The 16,169-nt window shown below is 39.3% G+C and overlaps 1 protein-coding gene across 1 annotated transcript in view; it reads left to right on the forward strand.

Moving 5' to 3' along the window:
* The window catches only part of CAPRIN2 (caprin family member 2), a 33,424-nt gene extending 25,342 nt beyond the window's left edge, over positions 1 to 8,082 (forward strand). The window contains exons 17-21 of the mRNA XM_030452837.1: positions 1,138 to 1,321; positions 3,737 to 3,922; positions 5,042 to 5,142; positions 5,883 to 5,949; positions 7,365 to 8,082. Of these exons, the coding sequence (XP_030308697.1) occupies positions 1,138 to 1,321; positions 3,737 to 3,922; positions 5,042 to 5,142; positions 5,883 to 5,949; positions 7,365 to 7,933 (1,107 nt within the window). The 3' untranslated portion in view covers positions 7,934 to 8,082. The remainder of the gene's footprint in view (positions 1 to 1,137; positions 1,322 to 3,736; positions 3,923 to 5,041; positions 5,143 to 5,882; positions 5,950 to 7,364) is intronic.
* The last annotated feature ends 8,087 nt before the right edge of the window (positions 8,083 to 16,169 follow it).

Here is a 16,169-nt window from a genome sequence, read left to right on the forward strand (position 1 = left end):
TGCTGGAAACCTTCATTTAATGGTTTTGCTCAACAGCAAGCTTAGAAAAGAAGTCACTGAAATTCTTCAAAGGCATTTTCCATTTTAACAAATGTACAGTACAGTTCCACAGCTTGTAAGACTATCTGCATCTTGCAGTACTGAGATACAGATAGTAGTGTCATAAGTGGGTCTTGTGCTGGCCTGCTAGAGGAAACAATTAGCTTCCTGACCCTGAAAAATAAATGTTAATTTCCTCTTATATTCATAGACTTCTGTAAATGACAAGAATTGTCAAGTTGTGAAGTTTTGCTGGGATCTAGATGTAGCTGATCTTGCCCTGGTCTGTATGGACAGTTTATAGTAGTGGAAAAAAGTTAGATACACCTTTAGACTTGGTACTTCTCGAAGGTCTTTATACAAAATTTAGATCTTTTTACTCAGACTTCTTTGCTAGTTGATCTTGCTACTAGTTGTCACTTGACAAAATCAGTTCTGATAATTTTGGGTTATTAACTATAAGGAAATGGTTGCTGAAGGGACTAAACTCTATTTGAGTAGATTTAACTAATATCTGTGTACCACCCAACTGTTCAGACATTAAAAAATTGAATTACAAGATTCTTCCCTTACAGTAAGCATGTGACCTAAGTAACTTAAAAAAGAAATTAGGAAGTTGAGGCTCAATTTCTTAAAGGGATGAAAGTGAATCTAATATGGTATTTATCTGAGGGAATAGTCGTGTTACACCAGGTATCCCAAGATGGGCATAAAGACCCAAATTCTTCCCAAACATGAAATCTCCTCTCAGTACAGACTGTCTTCAGGTCAAAGGCATAGGACAAAGGCAATCCAGCAGTTGAGTTCCCATAGAAGTAAAACATCTTACAGTATGGTAGCTGTACTTTTGATCAAACATGGCAGCTATGATCAGTCAAGACACATTTCTTGAGCAGTAGCTATAAAAATAAGAGTAAGTTCTAAAAGCTTGCTGAGAAAAGGATGGGTTCTAAACCAGTCTTCCTCATTCTAAGAGACAGTTGGTGTTCTAGGAACTGATCTAGGCATATGGATGTAAACCACATCATAGCAGGGTGGTGGAATTAGGCAGAGACTTTAGATGGGAGTGTTAAGCACTTTTCTTTAAATATATCCTAGGTATTTAAAGTGAATGCACCACTGCCTCCACGTAAAGACCAGGAAATTAAAGAGGATTCTTCATATTCATCAGGATATAACCAGAGTTACTCCACAGCAAGTACACAGACTCCTCCTCAATGCCAGTTACCATCTTCTCATGTTGCAGAACAAAGCTCTCTTTCACAAGAACCTCTGTCTTCAGGTGAGAACTGTTATTTGTGTCTCTGTTTCAAGTAGTCTTTGAAGTTCTTCAGGTTATAATAGTATTTGAATTTATTAAAATGTGCTGTGAGTGTATTCAGGTTCTTCTAACTCAGTGACATTCTGAACCACTGTCATACAGCACCTGTTAACTTCAGGGTTACTTCAGGTCTAACCTTAGCTGGTGCTGTGGTATGTAAACTTAACTTCAAAACTGCTAGCAGGATGAAAGGCTGCTTCAAACTGGTTTCTGTACTAGTTATAGAGAGAGCCTTCCCTATAGGTCTGATAAAAGGATTTCCCACCCACTGGAAAACTCATGTTTGCACTGATACTTCTGATACAACTGTTTGCTTGGAATTGAAGCAGTGGTGAAACACTTCATTTGGAGCCATTAATTTGGCCTCTGACAGACATGAGTGTTGCTGTAGTGCTTGGAGTTGCAGAATGCTAAATAAGAAAGCCAGAATAAGCTTTCAGTGCTGGAGTGAATTGCCCAAAGTGATGAGTATTTTGTGCTACTGGTACAAACTGTTACAAACTAAGATGTGTCATCTAGGAGCTGTTTAGGATTCAAATTTTTTGTTTAAGAACAGGTTAGTATCTTTACTTTGAAATTAAAACTCACAATAAAATGACTGTAAAGCATGACTGATCTTGATTGATTGTACAGGTACTTGCCACATTCTTCATGTAAATGTTACACCTTAGTGTAAGAGCTAAGAGAGGCATTCTAGATGCTGCTGACAGATCATGTCTGCCACTCATGCTTATCACTCCAGCTGTATCTTGTGATGTTGAAGTTCATAGAACCACAGAATGGTTTGGGCTGGAAGAAACCTTCAAGATCATCTTGTTCCAACCCCCCTGCCCTGGGCAGGGACACTTCCCACTAGACCTGGTTACTCAAAGCCCCATCCAATCTGGCCTTGAACACTCCCAGGGTGGTGAGCATTCATAGTTTCGCTGGGCAACTTGTTCCAGTGTCTCATCACCCTCACAGTAAAGAATTTCTTAATACCTCATCTAAATGAACCCTCTTGTAATTAAAAAAATGTAACAGATCGAGTTGTTCTTAATGTGGCCCTAAATTTGTCATGTGTTTGTTACCTAAGAAGGCTTGTTTCCTAACTAGGAGGTCTCGGTCACAAGTTACTGTAATTCAGGGAGATACTGAATCAGCTGAGCTGCAGGAACTGTTCATGCATGTGCTTTTTGTCTGAAGCAGGTGCAAGCTGATGACAGCACAACCTGCAGCAAAAGATAATCCTGCTTTTACTTCTCTTTATATAGCTCTGAGTCCTTACCAAGGCTGACTTCATTAGCTGGTTGGGTCTGTCTGACCTGAGGAATACTAAGCTTCATATTCAACACACTGACCTGTTTGATATTCAGAGACTGTACCAAGTGAATTTGTGTAGCTGACACTAAATTTTAAATGAGACTAGCCCCTAAATTTGCTTGAAACAGGTGCCAGGATGAGAGGAAACTGACAGGAATCTGGACTTGTAGGACTTCATCTAATCATGTGACTCAAGTTCACTTAAAATTACTGTTGTTTGAAATTATTGTAGGAATAGACCCACACTATGTGAAGTCAGTGGGACACAAGAAGAGCTCCAAAGAACAATATAAACATAGCAGTCAAAAAAACTTTAAGCTTGAATGCTCCTTATCATTGACTACAGGTGATCAGCCTGCAGTTTTTTGATGTAACATCCTGATTTTTTTTGATTAGTCTTGTGCAGTGGCTCTGCACAGACTTCAGAAGGGGGGTTAGAATGTCACACTGGATCAGTTTTAAGCTTTTAGAAGGATACAAAGTGCAGTCCTGTGGAAACATGTTCATGGTTGTAAGGTATGTAAAGTAACCACTAAACCATAGTGTTCTGGAATACCTGCTTGGGGGTGAACTGCCTAATAACATACAGTAGGAATGTCTGAAGAGACTTGAACACAAGTATCAACTTTCTACAGCTGTCTTATTGCATATCTAGGTAAGACTGAGTCTGTCTCATTTTGAAGGATGCCAACACTGAGGTGGTCTTATTTATCACATAGACCACTGAGGTCTTGCTAATACAAGTGTTGGTTCTGTGTGAAAATTCTGAATTGGGTGTTACTTGATTTGCTAGCAGCATCAAGAATATAAATAAGTTAAATCCTGCTCTGCTGCTGTGCAACTGGATGTAGCTGAATGCATTAGGGGCTTACGCTGGGCTTGGGCCATCTACAGCATATTTCAGCAAGCATTACACTCCACAGAACAAAGGGGAGGGGATCCCTACTTAGAGTAATGAAGGGTCCCAAGAATAGGATATTCAGAGCATCTTAGTCTCTGAACTGCTTCCTTCTAGTTGTGGTAACTTGTTACAGTTCTAAAAGTTTTGAATTAATCTGTACTTTCTGTTTTAAGCAGTGAATTATCAACCTGAAGGAGCTGTTCCTGTTAGCAATGGTAGCCTTACCTTTTATCCAGCACAGACTAATGTTATTCCCAGACCCTCTCAGCCTTACCTTAACAGCCGTGGGTCTGTCAGAGGATCTGCAAGAGGTGGAAGGTCACTGGCTAATTCATATCGTTCCCCTGGTGGCTACAAAGGTAAATTCAGTTTTTATATTAAGACTTCTAAGAGTAATGTGCACAGAAATAAGATCTCCAGTTACAAGTCTATTTTGACTTCTGTTTGTAGTCCTTATACTTTGGATGTCAGCTGAACTGCAGAGCAGTTTCATAGCTTTTTGGATTATGAAAGAAATAATAGGTTATTAAATTAATAGTATAGACTTTTCTGCTTGCTATTTCTTTTATAATTCCAAACTTTACATTTTCTTTTTGGTATCAGTCTTGCCAACATTTGGGGCAAGTACTTTCTCAAGTTACTGCTTAGTATTTGCCCAAACAAGTTACTCTTTGGCTAGCTTTGACTTTAATATTATCAGCTGAACCAAGGATGGAGGAGAGGTTGGCAGTAGTGGATAACCCTTCTGGTTTAACTGAAGAGTTTTAAGAGGAAAATTATTTGGTCTGCAAATAAATTGCTATCCTGCTACTGACTGAAGTACTACAGGAAGTTTCAGCTGACTTGAAGCAGACACTAGCTAAAGGTTGTTGGTATCTGTTGCCTGTTCCACTTTGGAATGCAAGGGAACTTAGTCTGTGATAGTTGTTGCAGTTACTGAGACTGCTCAGTACTTTGTAGGAATATGTACCAGACAGTGAGTTGTATAGTTCTAACTTAACAGCAGTTAAAGCTTTGGTAGTGTCTGGTACTAAATTGTTTGCAACTCCACTTTAGTAGTAGTCTATTAGCTAAAGAGGCTAGATATAATAGCATCTAAATGTCAAAATGTAATGGTGAAGCATCTCTAATAGCAAAAGAAAATATCTTAAGCCTATGTTAAATCCTGTCTCAGGATGTAGCATGTTTTTCAGCTGTTATGTGAAGTCCCATTAGAATCACAGGCAATTGGTAAGGTCTGATGTTGTACTTTTATAAATTAATTTTGATAAACAGTGGGTATAGCTGATGAAATAGCTGAATAGCTAATGAAATGCATTCTTTATAGGAGTAGAGAAACTTTGCTCCAAATTATGCATAAATAGGTGTGCAATTACACATGTTAACACACATTATAATTGCCAAAAGAGAGCTCTTGTTGTATTCTGGACTTGTGCTGTAAACAAAAGGATACTGACTAATCAATTTTATTGGAACAGGTTTTGATGCTTACAGAGGCTCACCCTCAATAACTAATGGCAGCTATGGCCAGCTGCAGTTCCCTGGTAGAGATTATGCTGGGATGCCATATTCTCAGAGGGTGAGTACTCACGTTGTTTGCAGTAACCTTTTGAGCACTGTACAGGAATTAAGTCTCATAATACTGCAGCTTCTCATTATTTTCACAGGTCAACTATGCCTTACAAGCTAGAGGTTTTGTTTCTTAGTCAAAACACTTTTGAACAGTAAACAATAGTTAAAATATCAAGTATGTTCAGACAGGTAATGTTGATGTGACAGGTTTATTTTAGTGTGAAGGGAATCTCTGAAATGCAAACAAATTACAAATAGGATGTAGTATAAGTAGCCAATTTTACTATGTTTTTTAAAGGTGGTTCTCAGTACATGTCTCTATAGTCTAAAACAATGAACTACTAAATGGACTGGCTGAGAAAGGGGTTAGGCAAAAAAAAAAATCCCAAAAAATATTCAAGAAAGCAAACGTTCCTGCTGGGGGGAGGGTCTTCAGCTTTGTATAAAATAATGTATTTTATTTCAGACTCATGGACTTCTGACAGACCTGAGACTTAATATATTGCTTCAAGAACTGAACAGAATGTGTTGTTCAGAAGAACCTTGCTAGAACTGGCATTGAAGTAGCTCTTATTTCATGCAAGCTGTTGTAAAAGTAAATTTTCCATAAATAAGACTGTTCATCTACATCTGAATTCTGAGCTTCATCATTGTCTATGCTACAGCTTGAATTACTTATGCAAATGAAAGAATGCTTGTTTTCAGATTTGCTTATAGCCATCTTGCTAATACTTCTTTCCTTTTCAGGATGTTAATTACCAGCAGTGCTATAAAAGAGGAGGGATAACTAGTGGTCCTCGAGCAAATTCAAGAGGTAAGGTACCCAGTGGTACATAGGTGCTTGGATGAAGCAGATGCTCAAGTGGAGTGTTGTGAAGAGTGAATAAAAGTATACTGGCAGCCACAGAAATCAAGCTTGATGTAAATTAAGCTAGATGGAAGCTGAAGGACTGTTCTTACACAGCAGTGCATAGCTGCAGATTTAATTTCACTGTTCTCAATTTGTTGTAGCATGTCAGTCATGACATAGTGGCACCTTACTAAATTTTCTTCACAAACTGACTAGAAAAATACAGGGTGGTTCTGATGTTGTTTTGCTTCTTCCTTTGATTGCATGATTCTGGGTAAGCTGTCAGATCCTGGAAACTTTGCCAGGTAACTTTTTCTATGTTATAGTAGTTTGTGTGGAAATACAGCTTTCTTCTTATATTTCCATGCTGGAGAATGAAACCTAAAGAAATACACAAGACAATGTTTGAATCCAAGCATGAATAGCATGTATTTTGAGAAGCTGTGAAAAAAACTATTTAATCCTACTGCATATGTTGGGAAAAGATGGATTTAGAGTGCTATCAGTGAAAAGTGAGATTAATAGAAACTGTGGATTGCTACTTTGAAGAATAAAGGGAAATCGTGGCATGTGGAAGCTTCTGGGGACAAGCAGATCCTCTCAGTCTGAGAGAACTCTGAATATACCTTAGAAGAGAATTAAAAGCAAGGCTGTGGTTAGTTAACAGCTGACCTTAGCACTGACCTGATTCCTTAGCACTAAGCCAATAAAACCAAGTTGGTATCTTAGGGCTTCTTTTGCAGTGGAAATAATGGTTTGCAGCTTGAGGGTGACTGCTTTAAATTTCTCTGATCTAATAATGTTGTCAATCTAGACTGTTAACCTGGATATTTGAAGAGTAAACTTCTTCATTTTGGGAAGTAGGGTGTAGAAAGCTTTTAAAAGCAATTCTGGTTCTTCAGAATTAAAATATTCTAGTGTCATAGGTTGATATGACTAAGGATGCAACTCCAGAAGAGCAGTATTGAGGTAAGCTGAAGTAGAATTTCAGGTCTTGAGGATGACTAAGTAACTACCTGGGTCTTGGTAATTTGGTCATTTCTTTTCAGAAATTACATTTTCTTTCCTCTTAGGAGTTAGCACATTTTTTTATGGTTATGTATGTGGCAAATACTTAAGTTATTGAGGTACTTCTCTCTTCTACTTTAAAAACAAGAGAAGTCATTGTTTGTAGTTCAATTCAGCAAGATGTACCATAACTTAACATGTCATAAACGTAAACCAGCTTCAAAGTTCTGTCCTCACTTGGGTCCTTTTTCTGTAACTGGAAGGCAAACGTGTTGCAAAGCCCATACACTTGTTGCTTAAGATTATGCCTGCTGATTTAAGGGCATGCTGCTTCTGCTACAATACTTATTATTGCTCATGGTCTTTAACAGCAGGGTGGAGTGATTCCTCCCAGGTGAGCAGTCCTGAACGAGACAGTGAAACCTTTAACAGTGGGGACTCTGGGCAGGGTGACTCCCGCAGCATCACCCCTGTTGATGTGCCAGTGACAAGCCAAGCTGCCACCATACTACCAGTGCACGTCTACCCACTCCTGCAGCAGATGAGAGTTGCCTTTTCAGCTGCTAGAACATCTAACTTAGCACCTGGAACACTAGACCAGCCAATTGTGTTTGATCTGTTGCTGAACAACCTAGGAGAAACTTTTGATATCCAGCTTGGGAGGTTCAACTGTCCAGTGAATGGTACCTACGTCTTCATCTTCCACATGCTGAAACTGGCTGTAAATGTTCCCCTGTATGTGAATCTCATGAAGAACGAAGAGGTCCTAGTGTCAGCTTATGCAAATGATGGGGCTCCTGATCATGAAACAGCAAGTAACCATGCAGTCCTGCAGCTCTTCCAGGGAGATCAGATCTGGCTGCGTCTGCACCGGGGAGCCATCTATGGAAGTAGCTGGAAATACTCCACCTTTTCGGGATACCTCCTTTATCAGGACTAAAATCCAGTGTGATGTTTACAAAAGAGCTACTCCAAACACTTTGGTGGATGGGGGTGGGATTAGCTTTGCACTTAATACTGACTTTATAGAAGATAAGTGGTTCCATTATTGAGGGGAATGATGGTCCTGGTGCAAGGTGAAATCATGGAGTTGGGGTACTGAATCAGCACTAATTTGGCACTTTATCAGTTGTGATGTAGCCTTGCTAGTAAAGCTGTGAATGTATATTGTTTGCACTTACCCTAAACTGTATTAATGTCCAGCTTACTACACTATTGATTGCCTCAAGTATGGGCTATTCACAATGCCTTGTTGTGCCTCAATAAAACAAGTTAATATGCATTTTAGTATTAATCTTGCCAGTGGTCTTTGTTAAAATATAACAAACTGAGGGTATTCCTGATGTGGGGTGTGCATGCATCCTAACACATAGAGCTGGTCTTCAAGGTGAAATAATTCAGGGTAAACAGTACAGTTCAAATGGGATTCCTTGTTCATTTAGTACTTGTTTGTTGCCATTCTCAAGAGTGCTGCATTGATGGAAATGAATACAAGATTGTTATGTATCTGCTTCCTTCCTAACAAAGGTGAAGAAATTAGAAGTGAAATGCTATGTAATTCATTAGGACTAATTATTTTAAATAGATATCCTATCATAGAATCATATCATAGAATCATAGAATCCTTGGGGTTGGAAGGGACCTCGAAAGATCATCTAGTCCAACCCCCCCTGCCAGAGCAGGGCCACCTAGAGCACTTCGCATCACATCACCTGTCCTCTAGTAGCAATGCAGCTGAAATTCTTAAACCTGAAAATCACTGAAGGGCTGGCTGGCTCACAGTGGTATTCAGCTGCAATGTATCTTAAAATTCACCTTTTTGAAGCATAAACATGACTTTATTCTTGAGAGCCTTGAAATGGCTTACAATGCAAGTTACTTCTTCCTTTCAGGGAACAGTTGAGTAACTTGGTATCTGTAGTTGAAGCCTGCTGCTTGCATTTTAAACCTGAATACAAGTACTAGGAAGCATTTATGAAATTCCTTTCTTACAGGTAAGCAGGCAGTGCCACCAGTCTTCAGCAATCTCTTGACCCGAACTGAAGAGCCATGATGTATGTCTTTGTATAACCACAAGCTCTTTCTACTATTAAGGGCTCCAGTAATTTGTTTTAGCAGTGGAAAGTATTTTCAGTGTACTATGGTAGCTAGAGCAAAAGCCTGACAAGTATATTAGAACTAGAACTGGGCAAAATAAAAGCTATTCAGCTTTCTGTTAAATTAAATGAAAATAAAAACTGAAATGGAATATACTGCAGATCTAATACAAAGCTGCTGCTTCTTGGTAACTGGCTTCTCAACTTCCATCAGTTCTTCCCTGCTGCCATGCAGATGCTAATATATGTTGTCTAGTATGACTTCATGAAGTTACTGCTGTAAAGATCATGGTTTTACTCCAAGCTTAGATTTCTGTTTCATGTAGATTTTCAGGGTGATCATACTCAAGTCTTAGTTTTCTTAGTTTAATTCCTTTAGCAAGTTCTGAGACAAGTTTAGATAGAATAAAGCTGTAGGGATGAATGTGAAGCCCATTGAATACTTAAGCTTGTATTTTTATTTTTAAATGTGCTGATTCTGACTTCAGCCAATAAAGAGGGTTTTTCTGGAACACTCAAGGCATAAGTGACAGGAGTTTACATAATACTTTTTTTCTGAAACTGTTTAACTTTTATAATAGGGTTATATTTTAGATAAAATTGCAGTAGCTTGACAGCTGTGGACAAATGGAATTACTTTTCTAACAGACCTGCAACTACATTTTCATATGTCCTGAGCACTGACCCAGTCCCTCCTCTCCCATGCTGCCTGCATAGGGATAATTAAATAAATGAGCTTTCTGTGTAGGGCTGGCTTCTGAGCAGGGTAACCCTTGTGCTTCAGCCTGCCTCAGTGATGGTGTCTTGCTCTAGCACAGAGTTTATCCTACCTGGTTTTGCCACATGTACTTGTATGGTGAATTTCTTTGTTTTAAGAACAAGTTACCAATACTTTTAAGCATTGCTAATGAGCTTGGTCTTTGGCAGCTTCTGATACAATTACAGTGAATACATGAAGCACAGGTTTTTACAATGCTCTAGTTTAATCAAATCTGGACAACTGTTTGGAACCATTTGAGACTTAGTTTACATCTTGCAGATGAAATGAGATCTAATCATTGTGCTATTCTCCAGCAGCAAGGTTGACCATAAATCATACGATGCATGGCTTTAACACACCATATTAAGTGAATACATGATCATAATAATGAATCATAATAATATCTACATTATTATGTCTAATCATAATAATGTCTACATTATCAGCTACTTTAAAATAAAATATCTACTGTCTTTCCCTGATAATTATTTAAAAAAAAAACCCAAAACAACTCAAACAATTCTCTTCCTGTAAAGTAACTGAAAATATAACCAATGATATCCAATAGGTTTCTCATGTAGTACTGGGGCTAGAGTTGTTGGTTTCTAAAATTATGTGCCTATAACTACTTGTGTACTTGTGCTTCCAAGTCAGAGCCACAGACACAGCTCTAGCTCACCTCTTACAAAGTGGCATGTAAGTACAATGGAACCAGGAACCAGTACTATCATAAAAGTTTAGAGACTAGATGTGACTCAAAAGTACTGAAACTTGTCTGCTAAGGCTGTGTTTAAAAAAAAAAAAAAAAAAAAAAAAAAAAGCAACTTTAAAAGACCAAAGCACCAAAACCTGGCCAAAATCCACCAGCAGAAAATTTGTGTTCTCATCCTCAATATACCTAACAACATGACTTAGTATGGTTTCCCATAATGCAAAACACTAGGCTACTGTTATCTCATACCTCATTCTTTATGCTTCTAGATTGATGTGTTTTTTAAAGCTTCTCCAAGTATTTCAAACCATTTCAGTGTGTTACTCACTGGTACAATTTTAATCTGCATCAGTATGTCCAGATTAAAGACCTAGATCCATATTATTCTTCTGAGGCAAAGCATTTAACAGTTGAGTTTCACAGCTTGAAAATATTTGGGGTTACACTGGTATAGACTTGATAGAAATACTGCCTGCCAGCACTTCTCCTCAGTAGCTGTAAAACAAAGTTTATTAAATTGTTTCACTAGGTAACATGCCTCAACTCTATAATGATGATAATCAGATCTAATTAAAACATGCAAAGGGATATCATAGTTCTGCTAGCTTCCTGTTGCTGTCTTTGCTATACAAATTAGTTACCACCTAAATTTTCTCTGGTTTAGTGATCTTGTGCAGCCTGCAGAAGGTAAGCAACATGGGTAAGGAACTAACACTCATCTTTCATTTGGAGTGGGGCAATTTCTGTTTCCTTGTCTGAGTGCTATGAAATACTGAAATAACCCTGAAATGAGAGGGTGCACTGGCTTTGGCTGGGATAGTTATTTTTTTTCAGAGTAGCTGGTAAGGTGCTATGTTTTTAATTTTTGAACAAAAGATTGCTGATAAAGTAGGAATGCTGAAGTTAGCACTAAGCATTGATTTACAAGCCTCATGGCCTTGTCTGTTTCTCACACTGCCTTGCCAGTGAGTGGGATAGGGATCACAAGAAGGTGAGAGGGACACAGCTGGGACTGCTGATCCCACTGGACCAAAGGAGTACCTCAGTCAAAGTGCTCACCAGTCCCAGCTGGATGAATAAGAAGGAGGGATGTCCAAGTTAAGGCACCTGACATCCCAAGTAACTGTTGCATGTGATGGACTCAGCTTTCCATCCTGCAAAACACCCGCCTGCTGATGGGAAGTGATAAATGAATTCCTTCTTCTGCTTTGCTTGAGTGTGCAGTTTTTGCTTTACTTATTAAACGATGGTTATCTCAACCCAGAGTTTTCTCATTTTTGCCCTCCCAGTTCTCTCTTCCACACCACCAGGATGAGAGGGCTGGGAGGAGGAGCAGCTGTGCTGTGCTGAGCCACCTACTCACAGGGCTCAACCATGGCAAAGTTTTCATGAAGTTAAAATGGATTTGTGACTTTTGTGTTTTTTTCAGGTTGTGGAGGTGAGAGGAGACCATGAATGATCTGCCAGAATTGTCACAGGTGATCTCCTGCAGCTAAGGAAACCTCCAGGCTACAGCGGTGATGCAGAGAATGTCACTGTCCTGTTGTACTGGAGTTAACTGGAGTTATGCACTTGTTCACAGGTCTCTGATCAACTTCATTTTGTGTCTTGTCTCCCAACTATAAACAATTTATTAAGAATGAAAAAGCTTGTGACTTTGTATCTGCTGACTGAGCATTTCCAGGTGGTGGTGTACTTAAAAAAAAAATTGCTAAGTACTAATTTGGGTAGACAGCACAGGTTCATGCAGCGTTTGGACTGTTTGGGTCTGAGATGAGCAAGGGCTGTGGTTGGTGAGAAATGAAGGCTTTATGCAAAGTATGGATGCAATCACTTTGTCATTCACCTACTACAATGAGGTAAATCCTGTACTGAAAACTGGACCACTTTTAGCTCAGCATCTTACAGAAAGGATTATTGTCTTCTTTCTCATTCTTTTCCATGAGTATGTCATTAACTGCAGCTTACAATCAGGAACTTGCTTGGTGTGCTAATGGAACAAGTTGTTCTATGCCAGCAGAAAGGATGTGGCACAGCATCCAGCTAAAATGGATGCTAAAATACTGCCTGAATTTCAGAGCAACCAAAAGTAAAGGGCTCATTTTAAGTAACCTGCAATACATAAGGCTTCCCGGGTCTGTCTTCACCTCCCATAGATCTTGAACTTAATCAAGTTACCTTGATAGCAACTCTGTCAGAAACTTGCTCTATTTCTCCGTGAAGTAAAACTTCCATTGCTCTAAAAATCCTTGATTTCAGCCACTGAGTTTCAAAATATGATTGCTTGTTCTGAATACTTCACAAAACTGTTCTTGTAGTGCACCTGAAGAAGTTTGAAGCTTGAAACAATAATAATCTGTTTTCCCATATGTGCCCACCTCCCTTTAATTGCTATCCTTTTTTCTGTACTTTTATGCTTGGGCAAATTTGATTTACTTATTTTTAGCTACTTTGTTATCTCACTTCTCTTTCAATTGGGTGTTCTCTCAACAGCAGTGTTAGCTGACAAAAAGATCTCAGAATATTATCTATTTTATCTCAGATTTTTTCTTTGGCAGAGTAGTAAAAGAGATTTTTTTAAATTTTCTTTTGAAATTCCAATTAATTTTCAGATGTGTTATTTTGTAGTAAGGGAAGCCAAAAATAGTGACAGAATCTTTAACAAAAAAGGCATGCTGGTTCTTGCTCATAAGTATTTTGAAGTTACATAAAGATATTTCAGTTAGTGACCAAGCTTATTTTCAGAATAACATGGCCACTGGTATTTATGGAGGCTCATGTTTTATGGAAAGAAGTATCAGGTATATATCAAACCCAGCACACGTGTATACTAAAATGCTTTGGCCAGTAATTCCACAATGAAATCACTGCTGAGGGTACAAAGGAAATAAGCATAATTGAACTGGATGTTACTTGATTCGGAGAGCTGCTGTCATTGCCTCATTGATGGCTGTGTGCACAAAAAGGAGGTCTTGAAAGCAAAATTTCAGGTGTAAAACTTTTGCCACTTTTTGTAGTGAATTTTCTGTGTTTAAAAGAGCCATTTGAAATACAAGTGGTAAGAGCAATAAAACTATGAAGAAAAAATTTAGAAAGGTGTTAAAAATACACTTAAAGCATGTTTTGTTCTTTATCGATACATTCTACATAACCAGCTCCACAAGACTGAAGTCCTTCAACAAAAGCATTTTGTAACTTTTAAGTTTTCCTACCACAGATGAATAGGCAGAAAGAGAGTAAACCAGAACTGCTTTTAAGCTGTCTATAGCATGCTAATTTGGAAAAAGGAAGTAGTACAAATCTTTTTGTAATTTGCTTTGAGTACGATACCTGTTTCAAGACCTTTAAAATGGGCAGTTTTCACTGGAATGCTTTATTTGCTATTTTAACCAAAATGGGAAAATTACAAAGAATCACCATAGTTGACAGTATATACTTCCTTCACTTACACTGGTTTTGTTTATATTTTATGATTACTGAACATACTCAAGCCTGCTTCTAAGAAGAAGAAGAAATTAAAAGGTGAAAGTGCTTGTATTTTTTTGCTAGATGCCATGGAGCTGTGTTACTGGAGGACAGACCCTTCTTGAGTTACAATAGTCAGGTGTTCTGCAGCACTTCAACTCATGAAAACCACAGGAGTGCAGAGTTTCCAAACACTAAGTAGACAGGTACTAACTTTTGAGCTAGATTATTTTTTAATTACAAGCATAGCAATTCAAGGACCTTTTTTTTTTTTTTAATGGAATCATTATAGTACTAGCTGCTCTAACATTTTCTTTGTAATCAATTTAGGAACTTAAATTATTTAGTGGTAGTAAAGATGTTGTGGTAGGTATTACCATAGAGGCTAGAGAAGGATAACCCTACCACGAGTGGCACTCCTGTGTGTTGTTAAGAAGGATATCCTTCAGTACAGGTCAGGGGGTATGTAAGTTGTGGAAAGTACTGCTGTTTTCATAATGGGAGAGTAGTAATGAGAGATGTTGTTATATACTGTAACTACAATGAGCAAATTACATACTGTCCAGCTGTATTTTTAAGGCATATATATGAAGGGGTGATCTTGTTATTGCCCTTGTGTTTTGCTCTTCCAGAACATAGTAAATGGTCTTTCTGTTCTTCCTGCTTTCTCTGGGTTGTAAATGTTTATGTAAAACATCACCTGAAGGAGGAGCCAAAGGATTTTACTCACTAAGATCATATTATTCATGAAGTTTTTCTGGCATGATGTTGGCCTGTGAACTGTAGCTTTGATAGGCATCTTTACATCTCCATGGTTGTTTAAATCTTCCGTTAGTTCTAGGAATTAAGGATAAAATAGGATGACAGGGGTGGAGAATCACAGTTGGACAACTGCTGGCAGTAAGATGTGGTGGTTTTTTATCTCTGAAAACCTGAGTGGTAAGCACTTTTCCACCCACTTTCAAACACAAACACCATTAAGAGATGCAAACCATTTCCAGTGTCTACTAATCCATGTAATGGTGAGGACAAGTAACACAAAGAAACATTCTCAGAGCATAGCAGGAATGATAATGTGTGTCCCAACTCTACACTTCAGGCAGCACCCCACAGCAAATTTCTGTCTTCCTGCATGTTGCTGGTCTTTCTTGTCCCATCTGCACACACCTTTGGTGCCAACTTAGGTAAGTAATGTTGATTCTCCACCACCAATTTGACCATTGCCACCATTCAGTCTTGGTGTTCTCGCTTTAATTCTTGGGCAAACGTCTCACGTGGTAGCAAATACAGAACATAAAATCATCATGGCTGGGAAGGACCTTCAAGATCCTCACGTCTAACCATCAGTCCTGCACCACTGTAACCACTAAATCATCTCACAAACCATCACGTCTACCTTTTTGTTTGAATACCACCAGGGATGACAACCCCACCACCTCCCTGGGCAGCCTGTTCCAATGATCCAACATTCTTTCAGTCTGGAAATTTTTCCTATATTCAAGCTGAACCTCCACCAGCACAACTTGAACCCGTTTGATCAAGCCTGGTATAAAAGCCGGGAAAGTACTAGGAAAAGGATTCAAGTATTAAGGAAAAGTAGGGGTTTTTGTTTGGTTTGGGGTTTCTTTTGTTTGGTTTTGGGGTGGGTTTTTTTGTGTGTGTTTTTGGTTTTGTTTTATACCAATGAAAAGTATGTGTTTGCAAACCTAGAGCAGAAATCTACTTACGAAGCATCCATCCCGTGGGTTGGACAACCAAATGTCTGTGGGTCTGGTGTGCCTCAGGCAGCGCTGCCACTCACTCCCAGGTACCACAAAGGGCCACCAAGCAGCGTCCCTCCGCCTCCCTCAGCTGTAGCCTGGCAGCAGCGCTGGACACTGGCGAAGCCGTCCCGGGCCCCGCTGCTTCCCGGGGCGCTGCGCTTTCCCCCATCGCCGTGACGGCGGCGGTTTGGGATGGAGCAAGGAACAGGCGATACGAAGTATGCAGTGGAGGAGCCCGCAGCCACTGACGCACTGTGGGGACAGCGGCCTCCCCGCTCCCTCCCCACGGGCAAGGTGCGAGGCGAGCTACCACGGGCTGCGTTCCGTACCGTGACATGGCGGCCCTGACAGGGGTGCGGCGCGGAAACGGCTCCTCCGGG

This window comes from Calypte anna, chromosome 1 (genome assembly GCF_003957555.1).
Source record: "Calypte anna isolate BGI_N300 chromosome 1, bCalAnn1_v1.p, whole genome shotgun sequence".
Taxonomy (NCBI): domain Eukaryota; kingdom Metazoa; phylum Chordata; class Aves; order Apodiformes; family Trochilidae; genus Calypte; species Calypte anna.